The sequence below is a fragment of the Mesoplodon densirostris genome, chromosome 9, assembly GCF_025265405.1.
Source record: "Mesoplodon densirostris isolate mMesDen1 chromosome 9, mMesDen1 primary haplotype, whole genome shotgun sequence".
NCBI lineage: Eukaryota > Metazoa > Chordata > Mammalia > Artiodactyla > Ziphiidae > Mesoplodon > Mesoplodon densirostris.
The window spans coordinates 17,299,537-17,325,682 of record NC_082669.1 but is presented as its reverse complement, the minus strand read 5'-3'; the positions used below and the strand labels follow the sequence as shown (position 1 = coordinate 17,325,682).

At 38.7% G+C, this 26,146-nt stretch overlaps 1 protein-coding gene across 3 annotated transcripts in view; it reads left to right on the top strand.

Annotated features, from left to right (window-relative positions):
• Positions 1–26,146, top strand: part of PUS7 (pseudouridine synthase 7) — a 106,245-nt gene that overhangs the window by 6,298 nt on the left and 73,801 nt on the right. The window contains exons 2-5 of one of the 3 annotated variants that reach the window (XM_060107519.1): positions 8,501–8,665; positions 8,774–8,861; positions 11,701–11,724; positions 13,514–14,022. The exons of 1 other annotated variant lie outside the window; for it this stretch is intronic. In XM_060107519.1, the coding sequence (XP_059963502.1) occupies positions 8,501–8,665; positions 8,774–8,861; positions 11,701–11,724; positions 13,514–13,580 (344 nt within the window). In that variant the 3' untranslated portion in view covers positions 13,581–14,022. Of the gene's footprint in view, positions 1–8,500; positions 8,666–8,773; positions 8,862–11,700; positions 11,745–13,513; positions 14,023–26,146 lie in introns of those variants that run through there. One more of the 3 variants, XM_060107518.1, reaches the window with a different exon arrangement.

Genomic DNA, 26,146 nt, shown 5'->3' with positions numbered 1-26,146 from the left:
TATTCTCTTAGGATGCTTTGTATTTCTGCGGTGTCTGTTGTAACTTCTCCTTTTTCATTTCTAATTTTATTGATTTGAGTTAGATTGTTTACTTGAGATTTTTCTTGTTTCTTGAGGTAGGCTTGTATAGCTATAAACTTCCCTCTTAGAACTGCTTTTGCTGCATCCCATACGTTTTGGATCATTGTGTTTTCATTGTCATTTTTCTCAGGTATTTTTTGGTTTCCTCTTTGATTTCTTCAGTGGTCTCTTGGTTATTTAGTAACGTATTGTTTAGCCTCCATGTGTTTGTGGTTTTTACATTTTTTTCCCTGTTATTCATTTCTAATCTCATAGCGTTGTGGTCAGAAGAGATGCTTGATATGATTTCAATTTTCTTAAACTTCCTGAGGCTTGATTTGTGACCCAAGATGTGATCTATCCTGGAGAACGTTCCATGTGCACTTGAGAAGAAAGTGTAATCTGCTGTTTTGGGATGGAATGTCCTATAAATATCAATTAAATCTATCTGGTCTACTGTGTCATATAAAGCTTCTGTTTCCTTATTTATTTTCATTTTGGATGATGTGTCCATTGGTGTAAGTGAGGTGTTAAAGTCCCCCACTATTACTGTGTTACTGTTGATTTCCTCTTTTAGAGCTGTTAGCAGTTGCCTTATGTATTGAGGTGCTCCTATGTTGGGTGCATATAGATTTATAATTGTTATCTCTTCTTCTTGGACTGATCCCTTGATCATTATGCTGTGTCCTTCCTTGTCTCTTGTAACATTCTTTATTTTAAAGTCTTAACATTCTTTATTTTAAAGTCTATTTAATCTGATATGAGTATTGCTACTCCAGATTTCTCTTGATTTCCATTTGCACAGAATATCATTTTCCATCCCCTCACTTTCAGTCTGTATGTGTACCTAGGTCTGAAGGGGGTCTCTTGTAGACAGCGTATATATGGGTCTTGTTTTTGTATCCATTCAGCGAGCCTGTGTCTTTTGGTCAGAGCACTTAATCCATTCACATTTAAGGTAATTATCGATATGTATGTTCCTATGGCCATTTTCTTAATTGTTTTGAGTTTGTTTTTGTAGGTCCTTTTCTTCTCTTGTGTTTCCCACTTAGAGAAGTTCCTTTAGCATTTGTTGTAGAGCTGGTTTGGTGGTGCTGAATTCTCTTAGCTTTTGCTTGTCTGTAAAGTTTTTTGACTTCTCCATCGAATCTGAATGAGATCCTTGCCAAGTAGAGTAATCTTGGTTGTAGGTTCTTCCCTTTCATCACTGTAAGTATGTCATGCCACTCCCTTCTGGCTTGTAGAGTTTCTGCTGAGAAATCAGCTGTTAACTGTATGGGAGTTCCCTTGTATGTTATTTGTCATTTTTCCCTTGCTGCTTTCAATAATTTTTCTTTGTCTTTAATTTTTGCCAGTTTGATTACTGTGTGTCTTGGTGTGTTTCTCCTTGGGTTTATCCTATGTGGGACTCTCTGTGCTTCCTGGACTTGGGTGGCTATTTCCTTTCCAATGTTAGGGAAGTTTTTGACTCTAATCTCTTCAGATATTTTCTCAGGTCCTTTCTCTCTCTCTTCTCCTTCTGGGACCCCTATAATGTGATTGTTGTTGTGTTTAATGTTGTCCCAGAGCTCTCTTAGGCTGTCTTCATTTCTTTTCATTCTTTTTTCTTTTTTTTTTTTTTTTTTTGCGGTACGCGGGCCTCTCACTGTTGTGGCCTCTCCCGTTGCGGAGCACAGGCTCCGGACACACAGGCTCAGCGGCCATGGCTCACGGGCCCAGCTGCTCCGCGGCATGTGGGATCTTCCCAGACCGGGGCACGAACCCGTGTCCCCTGCATCGGCAGGCGGACTCTCAACCACTGCGCCACCAGGGAAGCCCCATTCTTTTTTCTTTATTCTCTTCCGCAGCAGTGAATTCCACCATTCTGTCTTCCAGGTCACTTATCCGTTCTTCTGCCTCAGTTATTCTGCTATTGATTCTTTCTACTGTAGTTTTCATTTCAGTTGTATTGTTCATCTCTGTTTGTTTGTTCTTTAATTCTTCTAGGTCTTTGTTAAACATTTCTTGCATCTTCTCGATCTTTGCCTCCATTTTTTTCCCCCGAGGTCCTGGATCATCTTCACTATCATTATTCTGAATTCTTTCTCTGGAAGGTTGCCTATCTCCACTTCATTTAGTTGTTTTTCTGGGGTTTTATCTTGTTCCTTCATCTGGTACATAGCCCTCTGCCTTTTCATCTTGTCTGTCTTTCTGTGAATGTGGTTTTTGTTCCACAGGCTGCAGGATTGTCGTTCTTCTTACTTCTGCTGTCTGCCCTCTGGTAGATGAGGTTATCTAAGAGGCTTGTATGGACTCTTTTAAATCTGCTTTGCTGGAGCTTTTCATAAGGAATCTCAGATTAGACCTTTAAAGTCTCTTTAGGCTAAGAAGCCAAGCCAAGGACTTGTCCATTGTTTCCATTGTGCAAATATATATATTGTCATGAAAAATAAGAATATTTAGTAAGAGTTTCAAAATTCTGGAGGAATCAGGTAGGGAGAAAAAGATAAATGTTTCAACCTTTGTTGCAAATACATACTTCACCAAATTGCAATAAGTTATAGACAGCTTAAAAGAGAGGAGAAAAGAGGCCTCTTTAAATCTGGAAAACAAAACATTAAAGAACCAGCAATGTTTTAAATTAAATCATAAAAATTAAAATCAGTTCATTCAGTCTTACATAATTAATTCTTATTTTGCTTGATCTTGGTAGGCAGCTTTATGAATCAGTTTTCCACTAGAGTTCTAGAAATTCTTACCCAGTTCAATAATATGATTTTATAATTATTAGAAACCTTTACTTTTCAGAGTCTTTTCCATGAATCTTCTTGAAGATGAAGCACTTTTTAGGAACATTTTTGCAAAAGCATCACAGTAAAACAATAACTGTGAGTGGCAAAAGACCTAAAAATAGTCATGGTTAAAGACCTGGTAAGTGTTCACATACACACACCAAAAATGATGCAATTGACAAGGAAATTTGGTTACTTTTATGATATATAATGTTTTAAGATAATAGCTGGAATTATGACTGATAACATTATGCCAGGATATAGATTTTTAAGAATTTCATATAATTTCTGAATTACTTATTTTAATGATATATATCCCTTATAAATATGACCTAAGAAGGTTAAATATTGCTTTTTATTTGACGATGTTTCCCATGCAGTCTAATATATCAAATAAGCCTAAGTAATATTTCTCTTTTAGCTTCATTCAGAATTTGATTTGGGAAGTTTTTTTAAAATGTCAAAACATTGAAAATATGTGATCAAATAGAATCACATAGGTCACTGTGAAACAATACTTAGTTATCCATTCAACCAAAGTGACAAAAGATTTTAAAGGCAAATACAGAAAGTTATATAGTTATAATAAACCAACCAAACAAAAATTAGCTCTTTTAATTCTATAAGAGTCGGATTTTTTTTTCTACATAGTCAAAGACCTGATAATGACAACGTGAAGCACAGTAAATTATTTTCATAAGACGTACATCTTTTTTAAAATTTTTGGCTGTGTTGGGTCTTCATTGCTGCTTACAGGCTTTCTCTAGTTGCGGCGAGCGGAGGCTACTCTTCATTGTCTTGCATGTGCTTCTCATTGCAGTGGCTTCTCTTGTTGTGGAGCACAGGCTCTAGGCCTGCGGGCTTCAGTAGTTGTGGCACACGGGCTCAGTAGTTGTGGCTCGTGTGCTCTAGAGCCAGGCTCAGCAGTTGTGGTGCACGGGCTTAGTTGCTCCGAGGCACATGGGATCTTCACAGACCAGGGCTCCAACCCATGTCCCCTGCATTGCCAGGCAGATTATTTAAAACTGCGCCACCAGGAAAGCCCAAGACGTACATTTTTGTTTCCTAGGCAGATTACATCAAAGGTAAAGAAAAACCTTTGTTCACCATTTCTTTTTTTTTAAGATTTTATTTATTATTTATTTATTTATTTTTGGCTGCGACGGGTCTTAGTTGTGGCACGTGGGATCTTCATTGTGGCACATGGGCTTCTCTCTAGTTGTGGCATGTGGGTTTTTTCTCTCTAGTTGTGGCACGCAGGCTCCAGAGCCTGTGAAATTGTGAAATTGTGAAGAAGGAAAAGAAACTCATTTGAGTTTTGCTGTTGTGGTTCAGACTGAAAAGGTTACAGCCACAGTGCGTAAGTGCTTAGTTAAGATGGAAAAGGCATTAAATTTGTACAGTAAGGTATTTTGAGAGAGACCACATTCATATAACTTTTATTATGGTAGATCATTATAATTGATTTTATTATTAGTTGTTAATTTCTTACTATGCCTAATTTATAAATTAAATTTTATCATGTGGTTTCAGGCATTACAGAGGGTATTGGAATGTATTCTCCATGGATAAGGGGGAACTACCATATATCCATTTTTTTTTAAAGTAGCTTTTCTTTTATTTATCTACTTATTTTTTAAAAGGTTTTTTTGGGGCTTCCCTGGTGGCGTAGTGGTTGAGAGTCCGCTTGCCGATGCAGGGGACACGGGTTCGTGCCCCGGTCCGGGAAGATCCCACATGCTGCGGAGTGGCTGGGCCCGTGAGCCATGGCCGCTGAGCCTGCGCGTGCGGAGCCTGTGCTCCGCAACGGGAGAGGCTGCAGCAGTGAGAGGCCCGCGTACCGCAAAAAAAAAAAAAAAAAAGGTGTTTTTGTTTTTGTTTGGCTGTGTTGGGTCTTCGTTGCTGCACGCTGGCTTTCTCTAGTTGCGGTGAGCAGGGGCTACTGTTGGTTGCGGTGCACGGGCTTCTCATTGCAGTGGCTTCTCTTGTTGCGGAGCACAGGCTCTAGGCATGTGGGTTTCAGTAGCTGTGGCGCGCGAGCTCAGTAGTTGTGGCTCGTGGGCTCTAGAGCATGGGCTCTAGAGCGCAGGCTCAGTAGTTGTGGCTCACAGGCTTAGTTGCTCATGGCATGTGGGATCTTCCTGGACCAGGGCTTGAACCCATGTCCCCTGCATTGGCAGGTGGATTCTTAACCACTGCACCGCCAGGGAAGTCCCTGTATATCCACTTCTAATATGTTCCATATTACTCACTACTGTATGATTGATGCTCAGGAAGAAACACTATGTTTATCTTGGGTCTTTGCAAAGCTTCTGGCATTATGATATGTATCTCAGTCTGAAAACCTTGGAATTGTAAGGAAGTAATGGAAAATAAGACTTCACAGTGTGGTTGGGCTATTACTGTTGTAAGAACACGTCCACAGTCCCACATCCTTGATCCCTAAATTCTAGAAGCTCTGAAACCCAACAGATTTTCATAACTCATTTAACAGCCAAATTTGACATAATCTGAAGTCATTTGGTAGGAAAATCTGGGCTTTTCTCGGGTATATTGGGAAATATAGCCCCTGGCCGGGCAGCCCTTCCCAGTGGCAATTCTATGCTGTGGAAGGAGGGAGTATATATTTTTAGGGGATGACTTTAAAGAAGTCAGAAGTTTTTTTAAGGAGGCAGTTGTGTGGCAGTGGTGGGGATCAGATGACTTTGAGAGCTACTGAGGAGGAAGACTCCGGGGAGATTGTCATGACTGACTAGGTTTGGGTGTTGCAGGTGCTTCCCATGTCTGAGTTAGCTGAGTGTGGTAGAATCTCGGAGCTGTGCAAGCACACTGACTGGGTTCATACTGGCTGTGTGGCCTTGAGCAAGTGACTGTCGTGAGGAGAAAATCAAGTAAGCCAAAGAAAATGTTTATCATAGTACCAGGCACATAGTAAGGGCTCAATAAATACTAGCTATTAGTATTACAACTTTGAACCTGAAGTATGTCTCCCTTGAAGAACTGATGGTCATTGTCCGCTGACATTTGTGTAACTTAAGTGGTTAGTGCCATTTGGCTCTTCCCTTCATGTTTTAAAAAATTTATATCTTTATTATATATACTTACGTTGTAAGCATTTTCAAAACATTTTTAGAAGCGGGTGGAGTATAAATGATCAATTCCAAATATAGACATTATAGCACCTCATGTAGTCTGAAGGATATACAGCAACAAATCTTCATCAGAGTAACATACCAAGTTCCATTAGCATTATTTACATATTCTAGCCTTAAAAAGAAATGTAGTGAGTTGAAATCAAATTTGGACATTTTTCTCCTTCTACGTTTGTTATATAGTTCAGAAAGAAATGACAGAAAACTACATACATGATGTGATTGCCTTAGTAACCTATTTGCTGCTATAATGTATTAAAAGTTGCCCAAAAAAGGCACTATATTAGATTAAAAGTCTGCCTACTTCTAGTTTCAACACATAAATTCCAAGGAGTGAAATACACGGAGGAGAAACCTATATGATTAAGAGAGACTTAAAAACATAACCTATCACAATGTGTGGACTCCGTTTGATTACTGATTTTTAAAGAGTGTTTACAATTTATGACATTTGTCAGACAACTGGAAATTTGAATAAGGCCTGGCTATTTGAGAACATTAAGAATTTTGTTAGATGTGTAAATTGTATCACAATAACAGTATTGTGGTAACATAAAAAAGAAAAAGGAGTCCCCTCTTCAACAAATGTTGTTGGGGAGACTGAATAACCTCATGCAGAAAAAGAAAACTGGACCCCTGTCTAACACCATTCACAAAAATTAACTCGAAATGGATTAAAGACTTAAACATAAGACCTGATACTGTGAAATTCCTAGAAGAAAACACAGGGAAGAAGCTCCTTGGCATTGGTCTTGTCAATGATTTTTGGATATGACCCCAAAAGCACAAACAACAAAAGCAAATATCAACAAGTGAGACCAAATTAAACTTTAAAACTTCTGCACAGCAAAAGAAACAGTCAACAAAATGAAAAGGCCGTCTGTGGAATGGGAAAAAAATATTTGCAAATCATATATATGATAAGGGGCTAGTATCCAAAATAAATGAAGAACCCATATAACTCAATGACAAAAAAACAATTTGATTAAAAATGAGCAGAGGAACTAAATAGATATTTTTCCTAAGAAGACATCCAAATGGCAACACGTACATGAAAAGATGCTCTATATCACAAATCATTGGGAATGCAAATTAAAACCACAATGAGATATCAAGTTACACCTGTTAGAACAGCTGTCATGGGTGGACCTTGAGGACATTGTGATAAGTGAAATAAGTCAAAGAGAGAAAGACAGATACTGTGTGATATCACTTACATGTGGAATCTAAAAAAGCCAAACTCCTAAAAACAGAGTAGAATGCTGGTTACCAGAGGCTGGGGGATGCGGAATAGGAGAGATGTTGTTTAAGGGTACAAACTTGCAACTAGTAGATAACTAAGTCCTGGAGATCTAATGCACAGCATAGTGATTACAGAGAGCAATGCTGTATTGTAAACATCAAACTTGCTAAGAGACTAGATCTTAATTGTTACCACTGCAAAAAAGCCATGATCATTACGTGATGTGATGGAACTATTAGCTAGCAATCATAGTGGCAATCATAGTGGCAATCATACTGCAGTATAAAGGTACCAAACCAACATATTGCACACCTTAAACTTACACAATTTTATGTCAGTTATAGCTCAACAAAAAAGAGAAAAGGGGGTCCTTATCTTTTAGAGATGCACACTGAAACATTCAGTAATGAAATGTGATTGCTGTGATTTACTTCAGAATAATACAGGAAGAGGGGACCTAGGTGGGATCATGGTGAAATAAGACGAGCCACAAAATTGAACAGTTGAAGTTGGTGATGAGTTCATTATACTTTTCTGTCTACTTTTATTATATGTATGAAATTCTCAGTGACAGAGTTTTTAAAAGACTTTTAAAATACACACACACACACACACACACACACACTCTCTCTCTCTCTCTCTCTCTCTCTCTCTCTCTCTCTGTCCTACTAAATCCTAGGATTGAAGTACCGTGATGGAGCAGATGGAATATTCCTCATCTAAGCCATACCATTTTTACTTCTTTTGGCTTCTTTTATTATCATAACTAACCTGCATTATTTCTGAAAAGTGGATTGATCTTGATTTTTCATTTCTCACATTGTTTGATGAAAGATAGCCTGTTTATCCAAAATACTGCCCTTATGTTAGGAATGAACATTTATGCTTCCTAATTGGAGGACTATATTAATCTAAGTGTTTGTTTTTTAAAACCTATTTTTTCCTTCTTTTAGCTGGCCTTTTTTCTTGCATCACGCTGTTCCATTTTGAGGGTTTTCAACTCTGTCTATAAATTAAGAGTCACCTGAGGAGCTTTTTTGAAAAATGCGTAGATCCCGTCTCTGGACATTTTTATTCAGTCATCCGGAGTAGGGCACTTTTGTATGTAATTATTTAACTGTTTATTGTCTTGCCTTTCCTGCAAGCAAGGCCTATATTCCCAGTGCCTTGTACGGTTCTTCAAATATAGGTATTTAATAATTGTTACATGACTATTTCCATTTGTGACATATTTTAATTTCATATCAGAAGGAATTGGAACTATTCTTTTACAGAAAAACCAAGAGAGTTTTTAATATCTTTATTGGAACGGCTGAGAATTGCCAAAGTATCAGGCGTGGCTTTCCCTTTCTTTATGGATAACTCTAACGTTGCGGCCATGTTTCAGATGCTGGACTCCTCGAATAAAGGATCAATATCATTTATACAGTATAAAGAAGGTCAGTATCTTCTACAAATTGAAGTAATAATTTGTAGTCATTCCGTAAATTTCCCTAGCTGAAACTAATTCTCACTTTGTAAATTTTCCTTTCTTCTTATGCTCATAGCCCTAAAAACCCTGGGTCTGTGTACTGCAGATGAAGTTTTAAAAGATGATGGACATGGAATAACTTGTGAAAAATTCATGCGTGAAGTGTAAGTTTATTTTTAAATGACTAATATTTAAATAACATGGAATGATTTTGAAGTACAACTAATACATTTTAAAACAAAGGTTCCTACCTTCTGATAGAAACATTTCATTCCCCTGAAACTTTCAGCTGACTAGAAAGTGAAGACAGGCAGGGCTGACAGTACTCTCTAAGCCTGGGGGGAGGGGAGGGAGAGGATGCTGGGTTAGGAGGATCCAGAGGCAGCTTCCTTCTTTTCTCACTGGGAAACCCCAGCAATTCTCAAAGAATGAGGTAGAGAAGCCCCGATCTGCTAGAAAAACTAACAGAAAAGCTTTAAGCTCAATATACTAGTTGGGAAATCTCTGTATATAGAGTAATAAAATTTCTCTCAAAATACTTCCTAAAAATGATTTCGTAAATGTTTATCAATAGTACAGGCTGCATGCCAGCCTGACAATTTCGGATTTGAGGTATTACAGCATGAAAAGTACTAACTAAATGCTAAGTCAGAAAAAAAAAAAAAAAAAAAAAAACCCGAGGGAATAAAACTTGATAGTTCTGGAAGCCTCTAGCTAATCTAGCTCAGTTTGTTTAAAAGTTTTATTTAACATAATCCAAGGCCAAGGAGAAGTTAGAAGAAAAAAGAAAGTAAGATTCTCATCTCATCATTAGTTACATAAATATTCAACAAAAACTGTTTAATTACATCACCTACCCCAGAGAATGATGGTAGCACAGTGCTCTAGCTGAAATGTTTCATCCACAAAGCAAGGATTGCCCACTGTCACATGGGATGGAACTAGGAAGTATTCTGAATGGAAAGACATTTGTAGAAAATGAGAGCAATCCTATTTCAGTCACTGTCTCATAGTATGTTTTCTTACGGGAAATATAGTGAATTTCCAAACTAGATACAGGAACTTCAATTACAAACATATTTTATTTTATTTTATTTTTTAACATCTTTACTGGAGTATAATTGGTTTACAGTGGTGTGTTAGTTTCTGCTTTATACAAAGTGAATCAGCTATACATATACATATATCCCCATATCTCCTCCCTCTTGCGTCTCCCTCCCACCCTCCCTATCCCACCCCTCTAGGTGGTCACAAAGCACAGAGCTGATCTCCCTGTGCTATGCAGCTGCTTCCCACTAGCTATTTTACATTTGGTCGTGTATGTATGTCCATACCACTCTCTCACTTTGTCCCAGCTTACCCTTCCCCCTCCCCGTATCCTCAAGTCCATTCTCTATGTCTGAGTCTTTATTCCTGTCCTGTCCCTAGGTTCTTCAGAACTTTTTTTTTTTTTTTTAGATTCCATATATGTGTGTTAGCATACGGCATTTGTTTTTCTCTTTCTGACTTACTTCACTCTGTGTGACAGACTCTAGGTCCATCCACCTCACTACAAATAACTCAATTTCATTCCTTTTTATGGCTGAGTAACATTCCATTGTATATATGTGCCACATCTTCTTTATCCATTCATCTATCGATGGACACTTAGGTTGCTTCCACTTCCTGGCTATTGTAAATAGTGCTGCAATGAACATTGTGGTACATGACTCATTTTGAATTATGGTTTTCTCAGGGTATATACCCAGTAGTGGGATTGCTGGGTTGTATGGTAGTTCTGTTTTTAGTTTTTTAAGGAACCTCCATACTGTTCTCCATAGTGACTGTACCAATTTACATTCCCACCAACAGTGCAAGAGGGTTCCCTTTTCTGCACACCCTCTCCAGCATTTATTGTTTGTAGATTTTTTTTTTTTTTTTTTTTTTTTTTTTTGCGGTATGCGGGCCTCTCACTGCTGTGGCCTCCCCCGTTGCGGAGCACAGGCTCCGGACGCGCAGGCTCCGGACGCGCAGGCTCAGCGGCCATGGCTCACGGGCCCAGCCGCTCCGCGGCACATGGGATCCTCCCAGACCGGGGCACGAACCCGCATCCCCCGCATCGGCAGGCGGACTCCCAACCACTTGCGCCACCAGGGAGGCCCTGTTTGTAGATTTTTTGATGATGGCCATTCTGACCGGTGTGAGGTGATACCTCGTTGTAGTTTTCTTTTTTTTTCCTGCAGTACGTGGGCCTCTCACTGTTGTGGCTCTCCTGTTGCGGAGCACAGGCTCTGGACGCGCAGGCTCAGCGGCCATGGCTAACAGGCCCAGCCGCTCCGCAGCATGTGGGATCTTCCTGGACCGGGGCACGAACCCGTGTCCCCTGCATTGGCAGGCGGACTCTCAACCACTGCGCCACCAGGGAAGCCCCTCATTGTAGTTTTGATTTGCATTTCTCTAATGATTAGTGATGCTGAGCATCCTTTCATGTGTTTGTTGGCAATCTGTATATCTTCTTTGGAGAAGTGTCTATTTAGGTCTTCTGCCCATTTTTGGATTGGGTTGTTTTTTTTGATATTGAGCTGCATGAGCTGCTTGTATACTTTGAAGATTAATCCTTTGTCAGTTGCTTCATTTGCAAATATCTTCTCCCATTCTGAGGGTTGTCTTTTTGCCTTGTTTATGGTTTCCTTTGCTGTGCAAAAGCTTTTAAGTGTCATTAGGTCCGGTTTGGTTATTTTTGTTTTTATTTCCCTTTCTCTAGGAGGTGGGTCAAAAAAGATCTTGCTGTGATTTATGTCATAGAGTTAAACATACATTTTAGAGTGATTTTTATAAGTTTATTTGTTATGTTAGATTATCTACAACAGTTTCCCTGAATTGGCAAAGAAAATTAAAGATTGATTATAATTTATTATCTCTGCTCTTGTATTTTATTCAACAGACATATTCATCATTTATATTTGTAAATGGAATTACTATGAGTTTTCATGGCTCCTGAGCTTTTTGTTTTTGTTTTCTTAGGAACAAGAGGACCCAGGAAATATGGTCAGCATTTTAATAACACTGTAAGTCCAAGATAATAAATGATTCTATACAGTTTTCAGTTGTTCGGTTTCATTAATTCAGAACTTCATCATATAACTTGAAATCCAACTGGCTCTGGCTTCTTTATTAAAAAACAAACAAACAAAAAACCCCAAAAGGAAAAAAGACACTTTATTTTCCAGTGTTAGGCCAGTTTGTCCTCAAATTAAGTAGAATCTCAACATCTTGTTGAGCCAGTTTATAAATTCCGACTTCATTTAATGCCGCTGTGGCAGGAGGTTGCCCTGAAGTTGACTGCAGCACATCTCTCAGAAGTAGGGCAGAACCAGTGTTCAAATTCAAAACAATACAGGCTTCTTTTACACTGTTTAAAAAAAAAAAAAAAAAAAAGCTGGAGGTAAATGAGATCTCCATTATCTATATCATCCCATATTACCCTGTAACAATTTTTTTTTTTTTTTTTTTGAGGTACGCGGGTCTCTCACTGTTGTGGCCTCTCCCGTTGCGGAGCACAGGCTCCGAACGCGCAGGCTCAGCAGCCATGGCTCACGGGCCCAGCCGCTCTGCGGCATGTGGTATCTTCCCAGACTGGGGCGCGAACCCGTGTCCCCTGCATCGGCAGGTGGACTCTCAACCACTGCGCCACCAGGGAAGCCCTACCCTGTAACAATTTCATTTTGAAAAACTAAACAACTACCCTGCACTGCTAGATCATATCATTTATAGTTTATAAAAACTATTTATGGATTAGCTATTTGGCTCTTCTAACGTGTTTTGACTGTATATGTACAGAGTTTATATTTCATTAGATTACTATAAGGTACTAGGATCATTGTTTTCAGTACGTATCCATTATTTCCCAAAATGCGATACTTGATAGTAACAGTCTATTAAATGTAGCTAAGACTTCAGGTACATTAGGATACAGGAAAAGAGAAAATTAAGGGACAAAATAAAAGCAGAAAAGTAGAATACTAAAAAAAAGCAGAGGGCCTCCCTGGTGGCGCAGTGGTTGAGAGTCCGCCTGCCGATGCAGGGGATACGGGTTCGTGCCCCGGTCTGGGAGGATCCCATGTGCCGCGGAGCGGCTGGGCCCGTGAGCCGTGGCCGCTGAGCCTGTGCATCCGGAGCCTGTGCTCCGCGACGGGAGGGGCCGCAGCGGTGAGAGGCCCGCGTACCGCAAAAAAAAAAAAAAAAAAAAAGCAGAAATAGATACCTTACTGAAATGAGCAAAAAAACTTTCATTTTATGTTTAAAAGGAATACTTTATAATCTCAAAAACCTAAATAGTTTAAATTTTACATCAACAATTTCTAAAAATACTTGTAAGAATTCTCTTACATCCATTTATAATTATACTTAGAACCAAAATTAATATCAAATGTTTAAGAAAACAAATTTTCTTCAGGCCTGGCCTGTTATTCAGTACTAAATATATTTCAGATTTCTTCTATTTATTGAATATGGCAGAACTGCATTTGCTTTCATTTTCTATTTATTTCCCAGTAATAAGCACATAGGAGCATTACACCAAGTATTAGAAAACAAAGCCCAACATATCATTTATATCCAGTTCTGGTCAAGTTTTTGGGGTCATGGGTCACATCTTGTATTATTGGTACATAATGAATACTTTAAACTGTTAACTGATGCAATATATATTTAACATCACTGGAACCCTAAAGCTGTTAAAAAATGAATCAACTTCCTCTAACAACATGATACATCAAAATTAATTGTTAAATATTGCACTTACTGTTTAAAATAATTTTCTGGCCTCTTGCAATAGTGGGAAAACAAAGGGAAAAGATTCCGAGTCATATCGAAGTGCAGCTGAGCTGCTCCTCCTTCATTGAAGTGATTGGCAAGAATTATCTGCAAAAAAGGACAATTCATATAGCAGTTGCCTCTACCATCACAGCCCAACATACTCTTACTTACTTCTTGGTAGATGTATATGTCCAGCTTCTCCACAAGCATTTGCCAGAAGATTTTAAATAAGGAGAAGCAGAGCTGCTGCTCCAGTTGAAGTAAACGGTCTCGTAAAGTAAGCAGTAAGGGGCAAGCCGAACTGGACAGGGACATCACTGCCTGCTCTGACTGCGATGGCAAGGACAGCCACCTGGAAAAAAGAGAAACAACACTGCCTGAAGCACGTTAATTTTTATCATGAAATTTTTCATCTCTCTGTATTTTTCAAGATTTAACAAATCATTTTAAATGTGGGGAAGTGCACTGTCCTGGGGCATTTTGGATAAGGAAAAATGTGCAGCCCAACATTAAAAGCTCTCTCAGAAAATAAATGTACTTATGTTTGTTTGTTTATTTAATTTTATTTTTTGGCCACGCCACACAGCTTGTGGGATCTTAGTTCCCTGACCAGGGACTGAACCCACGCCCTGGCAGTGAAAGTGCTTAGTCCTAACCACTGGACCGTCAGGGAATTCCCTGTACCTATGTTTATATTTTAGTTCTCAATGAAATACTCTTTACTCAATGAGGATGATAAATTTTTTAAATCCCCAATTTTAATATGACTTACTGATATAAGAGTTAAAATGTAAAATGCATTTACATTTAAGACATCAGCTAATTTTACACTCTAATTTTCAGCAAAACAACAGGGACTAATAACACTTCCAAACCGATAACAAGTCCTCTGTGTGACAGGACTGCTAGGACAGACATTGCCTGCGCTCAAGGAGCTCACCGTCTGGGAGGTAACAGATGTCACAGGAATCATGAGAGTGGACTAAACTATAGCACAGGCATGCACAGGTACTACAGCAGCACCTTGCTTTGTCAATGGGTGACAGGCTAGGCATTTAACCCCATACCAGACACCAGCTCGCTGGACTTACAGACACATCTGAAGGTTAAGTTATGATCAGTTTATTCTGATTAAGAATGTCTGAATATATTTTAGAAACAGTTAAAAGTCTGGAGTGCAAAAGGCCAAGCTCTGTGCTATCTAGACACTTTGGAAATCTGACTGCATGTCACCTTTTAACTTCTATCAAACTGGAGTTGAGAGTTGACTTATAAGAAAGTACAGAGAACTTACCTTTCTTTTTTATACAATTTTGCAGCATCTTTAACTTCTCTAAAAACATGGTCTACTTGCCGGGTCAGCATGTCATGCTTTAAACGCTCTAACAGGTTAATCATGTCATCAAAGACAGAGCTCTCCATAGAGGCCAGTTGTCCCAGCTGCAGTTTACTGAGAGTGTTATTCTCTGCAAAGACTTCCAGTGCTGCCTGTTGAAGTTGTAGAAAGAACTGAAAGCAAAAATATGTTAACATGTTTAAGATACTTTTTTAACAGCTTGAGATGTAACTCATGTACCATACAATTCACCCATTTAAAGTATACAGTTTGGGGACATCCCTGCTGGAGCAGTGGCTGACAATCCACCTGCCAACGCAGGGGACACAGGTTCGAGCCCTGGTCTAGGAAGATCCCACATTACTGCGGAGCAACTAAGCCTGTGCGCCACAACTACTGAGCCTGAGCTCTAGAGCCCATGGGCCACAACTACTGAGCCCACGTGCCACAACTACTGAAGCTGGCGTGCCTAGAGCTCATGCTCTGCAACAACAGAAGCAACCGCAATGAGAAGCCCCCGCTCGCCACAACTAGAGAGAGCCCGTGCACAGCAGTGAAGACCCAACACAACCATAAATAAATAAAATGTAAAAATAAAGTATACAGGGCCTCCCTGGTGGCACAAGTGGTTGGGAGTCCGCCTGCCGATGCAGGGGATACGGGTTCGTGCCCCGGTCTGGGGGGATCCCATATGCCGCGGAGCGGCTGGGCCCGTGAGCCATGGCCGCTGAGCCTGCGCGTCCGGAGCCTGTGCTCCGCGGCGGGGGAGGCCACAACAGTGAGAGGCCCGCATACCGCAAAAAAAATAAAAAATAAAAAAAATAAAGTATACAGCTCAGTGGCTTTTAGTACATTCAGAGTTGTGCATCTGTCACCACAGTCAATTTTAGGACGTTTTCATTACCCCACAAAGAAATCCCACACTCTCTGCCATCATCCCCCAAACCCCTCCTAGTGGTTCCCCACCCCACCCCCTCCTTGTTCCTGGGCAACCACGAATCTCCTTTCTGTCTCTAGACCTGCCTGTCCTGGACACTTCATATAAATGGATTCATACAACCTATGGTTCTTTGTGACTAGCTTCTTTCACTTAGTATAATGTTTTCAAGGTTCAACGATGTTGTAATATGTATCAGTATTTCATTTCTTTTTATTGCCAAATGATATTCCATTATATTTACCCATTCATTAGTTGACAGACATTTGGGTTGTTTCCACTTTTATGAATAATACTGCTATGAACATTTGTGTACAGTTTCTGCACAAACATATGTTTTCATTTCTCTTGGATATATACCTAGGAGTAGAATTGCAGAATCATACTAAATCTATGTTTAACCTTTTGAGGAACTGCCAGACTATTTCCACAGCAACTGTACCATTTTACATTCCCATCAGCGGTGAGTGAGGGTTCAAATTTCTCCACGTCATGCTAATAAATGTTACTATGTCTTTTTTATTATTGCCATCCTAGTTTGTATGAAGTGGCATCCCATTGTGGTTTTGATTTGCATTCCCCTAATGGCTACCTTCTTTACGTGCTCATGTTTTTCTAGACACAGACTGAGAGTTGTAGTAAACCTAGAAGATATATGAGTTAAGAGAATTAAAATGTCATTTTTTTACAATATTATTTTAGGTAGAATTAGTATTATTCTTTCTGCCCTACAGGAAAACAACGCTGTGGATAATTAGCAAAACGTTAAAAACAACCTAAATGTCTATTAATAGGGGACTGGGCACGGCTACTAGGGATTGTTCGGGGATGACATGTGAGAGGCCATCTTGGCACTTCTGCTGGAGCTGTCAGGGAAGCGGCAGTGTCCTTTTGAGGCTGCTCATGGACCGCGGAAGCCTGGAGCCACCCATGGTCATACTTACCAGAGCCGGCCTACGAGGGAAGCCAGAAATGAACAACTTTAGAGCAGCCATGCCTAATCCTTTCAGTTACACAAATTCCTCACCTCCTCAGGCCACCCCACTCCCCTCCTTAGGCCAGCGTGAATCTGGGTTTCTGTCACCTATGACTGAAAACTTCCTAATTCTGAATGGCTGGGTTATGTCAGGCTTAGCACAGTCTGGCAAGGGACAGACAGCTGTTAGTGGAGAATCTAAATGAATGGAAGGTGAGCTCTACTTTTTTCTGTGTAATACAAGAGCTTACATGATTTTTATTTAGAGCATTCACAGGCTGAAGGACTGTGAATGTGATTAAATGATTTTTTTATTAATTATTTTTGTCTGTGTTGGGTCTTCGTTGCTGTGCGCGGGCTTTCTCTAGTTGCGGTGAGCGGGGGCTACTCTTCGTTGCGTGCGCGGGCTTCTCATAGTCGTGGCTTCTCTTGTTGCAGAGCATGGGCTCTAGGCGCACAGGCTTCAGTAGTTGTGGCACGTGGGCTCAGTAGTTGTGGCACGTGGGCTCAGTAGTTGTGGCACATGGGCTCAGTAGTTGTGGCACACAGGCTTAGTTGCTCCGCGGCACGTGGGATCTTCCCGGACCAGGGATTGAACCCGTGTCCCCTGCATTGGCAGGTGGATTTTTAACCACTGCTCCACCAGGGAAGCCATAAATGATTTTTGATGTTAAACAGAATTTGTACCATAGTAACATACCAAACACAAAATTCATTCATGACTTGAAGAGTCAACTCTAAAATTTGGTTATTTCTCTGTTGACAGAAGGACTCATTTAATTTAGTATCAGATTATAAATTTTCTAAGGCTAGGGATGATGACCAGTTCATCTTTGTTAACAGACTATGGCACTGAATAAAGTAGTTAATGATGTTCCACAAATATTTCATTGAAGCTAAAAATGTGGCCCTGAATGAGTCTCTTATTAAAATCACTGGCATAAGAATCAAGAATGACAATTTGTTTCACAAAAAAGCTTAGCAGAAAATGGAGCGCTGTGGTGGGGTGAGTGAATAAAAGCACTTACTAAAATTTGGAACATGACACGTAAAAGTACATAATGAATGAATGTATTCTGATTAGGTGACTTTATAAAGATAAATGCATTCATCATTACACTCCACTTATATTCATTTTATGACATAATTATTTTCCTTGCTCAGCAGAATGATATGCACATGTATTTCAGTTAACATTTCTGTAGAAAAGGCTTTAAATAATTACAAAGTCCCAGCCAAAGAGTCTAGATTAGAATAAACTATGATTGTGTTTGTTAGGTATTTATCTTGTTTATATCTGTTATTAGTATATTTATTTATTTATTTATTTATTTATTTATTTTTTATTTATTTTTTTTTTTGCTCTACGCGGGCCTCTCACTGCTGTGGCCTCTCCCGTTGCGGAGCACAGGCTCCGGACACACAGGCTCCGCGGCCATGGCTCGCGGGCCCAGCCGCTCCGCGGCACGTGGGATCCTCCGGGATCGGGGCACGAACCCGTGTCCCCTGCATCGGCAGGCGGACTCTCAACCACTGCGCCACCAGGGAAGCCCTATATTTATTTTTGTTTCCTATTTTTTGGCTTATTACCCTGATAAAGACTTTTTCATTTTGTTTTTTCTTTCACAGTAAAGGAAAATATCTTCCATATAATGTGCTAGCAGTATACAATTTTTGTCATAAATTCATAATTTAAAATATATTCTTGTCATGTTTTCTAGACTTTCTAACTCAGGCATTGAATATTTTAAATGCCTGTGTGTGGCTATATTTCATTTCTGCTTTTAATTTTTGTTTTATTACATTAAGACTTGACAATGTATAGAAATTTTAATTTACCTTTGTTCATATTTGTGACTCAGCTGGACACACTCAAAAATTGTGTTTCCCTTAGTATACTGTGGACTTACCACCAATCTCCAGTTAATCAATCTTTCTAATTATTTAACTCTGTAATTATTCAGTTCCCACTTTATCACATTTTAAAAGGGATGTTTTTAAGTCTTTAGTTAAAATTATAGTTGTTTTATTTTCCTATTTTCATTTAATGACACAATTATATGCATAATACTTATATTTATAATGTGTCTTCATATTCATTATCCTCAGTATAGTTTTTTCACCATTAAATGTATATTTTACTGTTTTATGGTCATCTTAATCCTGTGTTAACGCTTTCTGCCGTGAAATGTACTTCATGGGCCTTGCTGGATTTTTGTATCCACACATATGATCTTAGAACAGTGATTCCTAACCTGAGGATACCCTGTCCAAGAAGGAGGTCTTGGGGCTTCCCTGGTGGCGCAGTGGTTGGGAGTCCGTCTGCCGATGCAGGGGACACGGGTTCATGCCCCTGTCCAGGAAGATCCCACATGCCGTGGAGCGGCTGGGCCCGTGAGCCATGGCCGCTGAGCCTGCGCATCCGGAGCCTGTGCTCCGCAACGGGAGAGGCCACAACAGTGAGAGGCCCGCGTACCGCAAAAAAAAAAAAAAGAAAGAGGTCTTGGAGGCCTTCTGCAATCATTTTAATATCTAAAACAGCTAAAGGAATTAATCTATTTATGTTAAGGCTATAAAGACTAATTAAGTTTCTTCACTTTTAGTTGGAAGTACATATAAGAAAATCTGGTTACCGAAAGCCCTGATCACCAGTATATTCCTTGGATTAATAAAAAGAGTAAAAATAAAGTACTAGTTAATAATTATATTTAGGCAGGTCAAATCTGCCAACACATGGACTCTGCATGGAGAAAGGAAGGATAAGTAAAATCCTTGGAGGTAAAAGGCCTTTCACAGTGCTTGTTGCTAAATCCAGGGTTTTGATTTTTAGATTTATTTAAAATATACCTTCCAGGGTAAGAAATTAGTTAATTTTTTTGGATGTGATAATGGTATTGGTTTGTTTGGTGGGTTTTTTTTTTGGGCTATATCAGGTCTTAGTTGCGGCATGCGGGATCTTTCGTTGGAGCATGCAGGCTCCTCTCTAGTTGTGGCATGCGGGTTTTCTCTCTCTAGTTGTGGCATGTGGGCTCCAGGGCATGTGGGCTCTGTAGTTGCAGCATGCGGGCTCTCTCATTGAGGCACACAAGCTCAGTAGTTGTGGCACACGGGCTTAGTTGCCCTGCGGCATGCGGGATCTTAGTTCCCCGACCAGGGATTGAACCCGCTTCCCCTGCACTGGAAGGCGGATTCTTTACCGCTGGACAACCAGGGAAGTCCCCTGGTGTTGTGTTTTTAAAAAAGGTGTTCTTATCTTTTAGAGATACATACGAAAATATTTACCATGAAATGTATCTGAGATCTACTTCAGAATAATCACACATGGGGGTAGAGCAAAGGTTTAAATGAAACACAATTGGTATAAGAAACTGGGTGCGGACTTCCCTGGTAGTCCAGTGGTTAAGACTCCACACTTCCAATGCAGGGTGGGTGCAGGTTCAATCCCTGGTTGGGGAACTAAGATCCCATATGCCATGTGGCACAGACAAATTAAAAAAAAAAAAAAAAAAAAGCTGGGTGATAGGCACATGGGAGTTCATTTTACCATTCTATTCACTCTTGAATATGTTTGATAATAAAATATTAAATAATTTTTTAATGTATGAAATACTTAGATTAAAAAATGTTTCTATTTTTATGACTCTTCATAATTTGTCATGTTTCGAAGGCATTAAAAAGGTATCAAATGTTATTCTTTTATTTTCCTTAAAGTCTTGAACTTTATTGATTTTTACACCATTATACAATCTTAGCTTTTCGCGAGATGGCAATTACCATTCATGACATTTACCAAGTTCAAAGTCTAAAAAAGGAAAATAGTTCACTTTATAAACAACAATTTCACAAAAAGATGGCTTTTCCAATGATTAAAATATCAGGATTATTTAACCATTTGAGACTTGAATGAGAAAAATATGTACTTTAATCACACCTCCTAAGTTTGGCCCAACTGTGATTCTGCCTAATGTGTATTTTTGCTTGCTACAGATTCAACATTTCAAATGGTAAAACTGTTCAAGTTACTAATATATTACTTAATATAAAAGATTAACTTACAACATTGTCAGCCCAATCTGCTAGTACTGTTGAGATATAGTTCACGGCATTAAGAATTGCACAATATCGGAAGCCAAGGGAAGCTCTAGTCTCTTCTTTCATCACCTGTGTTAATCGTATCCTAAAATCATCTACTAAGTCCTTCTGTAACTCCAGGAACTGCAGCTTTCTGGAAGCTGTGGGAAGATTTTTATATCTGTCTGTGGAGAAAGTTAACAAGACATACGAAGGTTTATGGTACCATCCATGACATAGTTATAGGTTTTTCCTACTGACTGGCTTTGGTGCCTTTGTCAAAAATCGATCAACCATTCAAGTATGGATCTATTTCTAAACTCTCTAAGGACGTGGGTTTCTCAAGTATTGGTATTTGTCAAAACTCATTGATCTGTATACTAATGATTTATGCATTTCACTGTATGTAAGTTATGCTTCTAACACATTGTAAATTAACTATACTGCAATTTCAAAAGTTATGCCTCAGTATTTTAAAAAGGCATATGAGAAAGTTATATACCAAAACTATTCTATTTCTTCAACAAATAAATGACATTTTTTAAGAAAGGAAGGAGGAACTAGGATAGGTTAAAAGAGACACATAGTTAAGGATTTATAGGAGAAACGCTAAGATGTCTGAAATATTCTTTAAAATACTTCAGGGGAAAAAAGTCTGGATTTTGGGGGGAGAAAAACACATAATAGAAAAGTGACAGTTTTAAACCTTAGTAACAGATACCTGAAGGTTCGTTATGCTACTTTTATATATAGTAGAAAATTTCCATAATAAAAAAAATTTTTTTAATCAGTTTTGCTAATTTTTTTTGTATTTTAGTGTTTTTCATATTTTTCTTACAGTTAGAATATAGAATTTACTGACTGGCCTGGAATGACACCTCTTCAGTTTACTAGACAGGCCCAAGCAATGGACAAGACACAGGATAGTGGCAGTGAGGGCTCAGTGGCACCTGGAGAACCAGCAGGCCTGCAGTGCCCTGGGGCAACATGGATGGCTGCAGACCAACCAGGGCTAGAGGCGGCTGGGCCACCCTCCAGCCAGAACATTCTTGCACCATAGAAGAGGTCCTATTACTATTCCAATCCCTAAAGTTACTTTATTATTTTACTGTTCTACAATCTTTGATATATCGAGGTGAAGAAAATAATATATAAAATTTAGGTCAATCACCATTTACTGAAGACACTCAAAAAGTTGAAAGGCAAGAGATTTCAGGTAATAAAATTAAATTCTTATTTGTTTTTATGTAACAATTCAGGAATTTTCCCCTCATGGAAACTAATGTTTAAGATCTTATTTAGATTACTAAAAATCTAAAAGCTGGAATGCTGTGCTAGAGTTCTGCCAAAATAGAAACTGAATTTGAAGATATTATAATAACCACTATATATTTTGTCGAACTACTTGAAAAGTACCATGTGAAGATTCAGTACTTTCATTTACTTTTTAAAGTTTTATGTATTGAAGTATAGTTGATTTACAATGTTGTATTTAATTTCTGTTATACAGCAAAGTGACTCAGTTATACATATATACATTCTTTTTCATATTCTTTCCCATTATGGTTTATCACATAATGGAATCCATCCCTCCACCCCCCCCACCCCTTGGCAACCACAAGTCTGTTAAGAGTCAGTACTTAAAAAAATAAAAACAAAGTTATATCTTAAAAGACTGTACTTACCAGTTATAACCAACAGTAGTGTCATGAACGTTTCTGCACAGTCTGGAACTTTCATCTCATCCACATCAGTGATATCCTTATATTGGGATATCCAGGCAGCTTCTGACGAGAGCATTGAGTCCATTTTTTGAACAGCAACTAATAAGCAGGAAAAAGGATTATGACAAACAACTAGTTACAGATTGTTAGATTACAAATTCCTAATCTTTCAACTCATAACCTCTTAGGAATGGTAACTTTTCTATGAAAAAATAAATCTATAACCTCCTACTAGTTGTACTATATTTAACATGCTCTATTCTAGAGTTAAATAAGATATTTTACTTCTCCCTGCCATACCTACCCAAAATCTTCAAAATAGTTACACTCACTAAACAAGCCACATCCAAAATGATTCCAGCAAGAACAGAAATACTATATGTAAAATCTATAAAACAGTTAACTATATACTGTACTGGCTTGAATATTCTACCCTAGAAACCTGTAGAGTGCAATTCTAGGAAAAACTGAAGCTTGATGGGAAGAAAAGAAAATAAGATGTTCTCTGAAGGCAACTTGGTAAACCCTAACCAAGAAAAATATAGATGGCTCTAGTTTCTACCCAGAACTGGAGAAAATTTACATACGCAAAAAGAGGCATCTCTCCCCACCCCACGGCCACGTGAGCACTTACATTTTCTCTCCACAGTCAACCATCTCTGAAAACAGGTCTCTTCTGACAGAATATGCATACAATTAGCAAAAGTGCCGGGATAGCCATGAACGCTGTGTAGTTCTCTTTCAAACAAAAGCACCTCATCCACCAAATGACAGAAGAGACTGTCATCATAGAGCAGACAAGGAATATCAGCAGCTAACTTTTCAAGAACCAGCATCATAAGGCCCCGAGAGAATTCAAGCTAAAAAAATATACATAAGCATAAGGTAATGAAAATGACAAGTTATTCATGGACACCTACAACTCTAAAACTGAAATGCTTTTGACAAAGTCTCTTACCCTTGCATTTACCGAAGAGCCTACTTTGTCTAATATTGGCTGAATCTTCTCATCCAGAAACTGAGTGTGGTTCCCAATCCACATAAGTACCTGAGCCAAGTACCATTCAGGCTAAGGAAGGAGGTAAACAATTTGAATTCTTAAGTCATTCCAACTAGAAAGTTACAGTTAAATGTCTCTATTTAATTGTAGACACACAGTACTTACAAAAATTAGTTGAAAATTCCTATATGTAAGAGCACAATTTCTACTCTGAACTTTAAATTCATGCAAGGCTTAATAATCAAATGTTTCCCAATATACTCCCAATAAATTTCAATAATGTGGCTTACGTCAGTAAACTCATAAATTTACAATGCCATAAATATTTAAAACCTAGTACTTTAGAAATACATAAAGTATAAATATTATATATATTTTTTGAAATAACATTCCAGAATAATTTTTAAACATGACCGTCTTCTGTTTTGTTCTTTTTTTCAAAAGCTAAATTAAGAAAAAAATTTGGCTGGTCTGCATTACAAGAAATACAAATGCTTTAAAACAGGTATAATTACAGAAGAGTAATATAAGTATGCAGCTTTCTAAACTGTCCCTAGAGATGATTCTATAAACCTTCCAAGTTTTGTTGGACAGGAATTCTAAAACCTTTACTGAAAGGTAAAACCCTGCTGTGTGCTAGATGCTGGGAATACAGAAATGAAAAAGGGGGAGTAGCTACTCTCGGGGGCTGCATAGTTCAGGCTTGATGTCAGAGTACTAGGACCACTGGAACCACACTTCAGGAAGCAACAATATAACTCACAATTTTCTTACTTCATATGATCACTGCCTCTCTACAGTTCAGGTTTATTGTTTTGTCTCACTTACACTTACTAATAGGTTCTACTCTTCTTTCCACCAACACCCCATCCAAAAAAGGAGGAGACCCATGAAGTACAAAAGAACAAGCTGAATTTAAAAACCAGAAATCCATTGTCTCTCGGCTCCCTTCCTATACAGGTGTAACTGCCTATCCCTTGATTCCTTTAATATTCTATAAAGCCTATAAACTCATTTATAGATGACACGTACAGTGCCTGGTGTAATCTGGCATTTAATAACATTTACTTCAAAACACCGAGAAATTAAGAATATATATTTTAAAAATAAAACATGTCCCTGTTACAAAAAAAAAAAAACACTTACCGAATCCCTCTGCTACTTGCACTGCGTTAGATGTAGCAAGACTCAAGGATAAACAGTATCCACCCCCTAGCAACTCCCAAGGTTATAATTCTCAACAAATTCAATCAAATTTCTTTGAAAACAGTTGTCAGTGGTTGTTTTTCTGATAAAATTAAGAAAAAAATCTCAACAGTATGCCCAATACACATGGGTATAGCCCCTCAACTAAAATGTTGGTGATAATTTCCTCAAAGCCATTCCTGTCACTTATCCACATACTCTGTCTTGCACAGCTACAAATCACTTTAGCATCAGCACTTCTACTCAAAAACTAATGCTCTACTATCTTTTGATTCTCACTTTTCTTTCTGATATATTTATAAACCTGAAGGAGCAATCTGCACAGTGGAACACATGTGGATCCAGTTGTAAAAAGTGCCACTGCAAATGCTACAGCACACCCCAGGGGAAACTTCAGAAACGGGTCAGATGATGTGCTAGTGAGTGAGCTGATTCCTAACAACAAATCGACACAAGTCCCCCAAAATATATCTGTAAAGGGCAGTGACAAAACAGGAATTTAGCTCTTCAGAGAAAAACAGAAATGTGAATAGAATCAGATTTTAACTCAAACCAGCAAAAGTACAGAAAGCCTTAACATTTGCTATTAATAAAAACCAAGGGCAAGAATTGGCAAAGCCCACCTTGCTTATAACGTTAGTTTGTCGGTTCCCTCTGAAGTGATACCTGAACCTCTTCTGAAGGGGAGTCAGCATAACCTGGACGGGCAGGATGACAGAAGCGGATGCAGGGAGAGAGTATTTTTCTGGAAGGTGTTTTGGCTCAGTAAGTAATTCATCTCTGACATAGTCAAGTCAAGGAAAAAGAAAAGCATGTGTATATGTGTGTATATACACACACACACACGTATATGTATGTATACACACATTTTTCCAAGAGACATATGATACTAAGTAACATTAATTATAATACAGATAATATGTAGTCTAACTTTACATGACATATGACTTCGGTAAAAAGTACATGAAAAATGTTATTAGAATTAATCTGTCTTTCCTAAAATAAAGAATAATAAGTAGTAAGGAAACATATTCAAGTAATCGTGCTATTAAATTAGTACTAAGTTACTAAGGTTTCTTCCCAATTGCCCATTTTTTTGATTGTCCCATGAGACTTGTATGTGATGCAAACTTGCGCGGTCATGCATTTCAGCACTCCTCGCAGCCCTCCCACCCACATGCAATTTATGTGGAAGGAGGACAGTCCATGGGCTTACATAGATCAAGTCCAAACCCACTACTCCCTGGCCGCTTTCAGAAAGCTTTACTCTCTGGCCACAAATCCACTCTAGAAAAAAGAAATTTTAGTGAGTTTTAACTCCAACAAAGATACGAGGTTTGTAGTTTCAGGAGCTGACAAAACAGTGTCTCCAAGTTACTGTGTATCTCAGGGGCACTGGCTG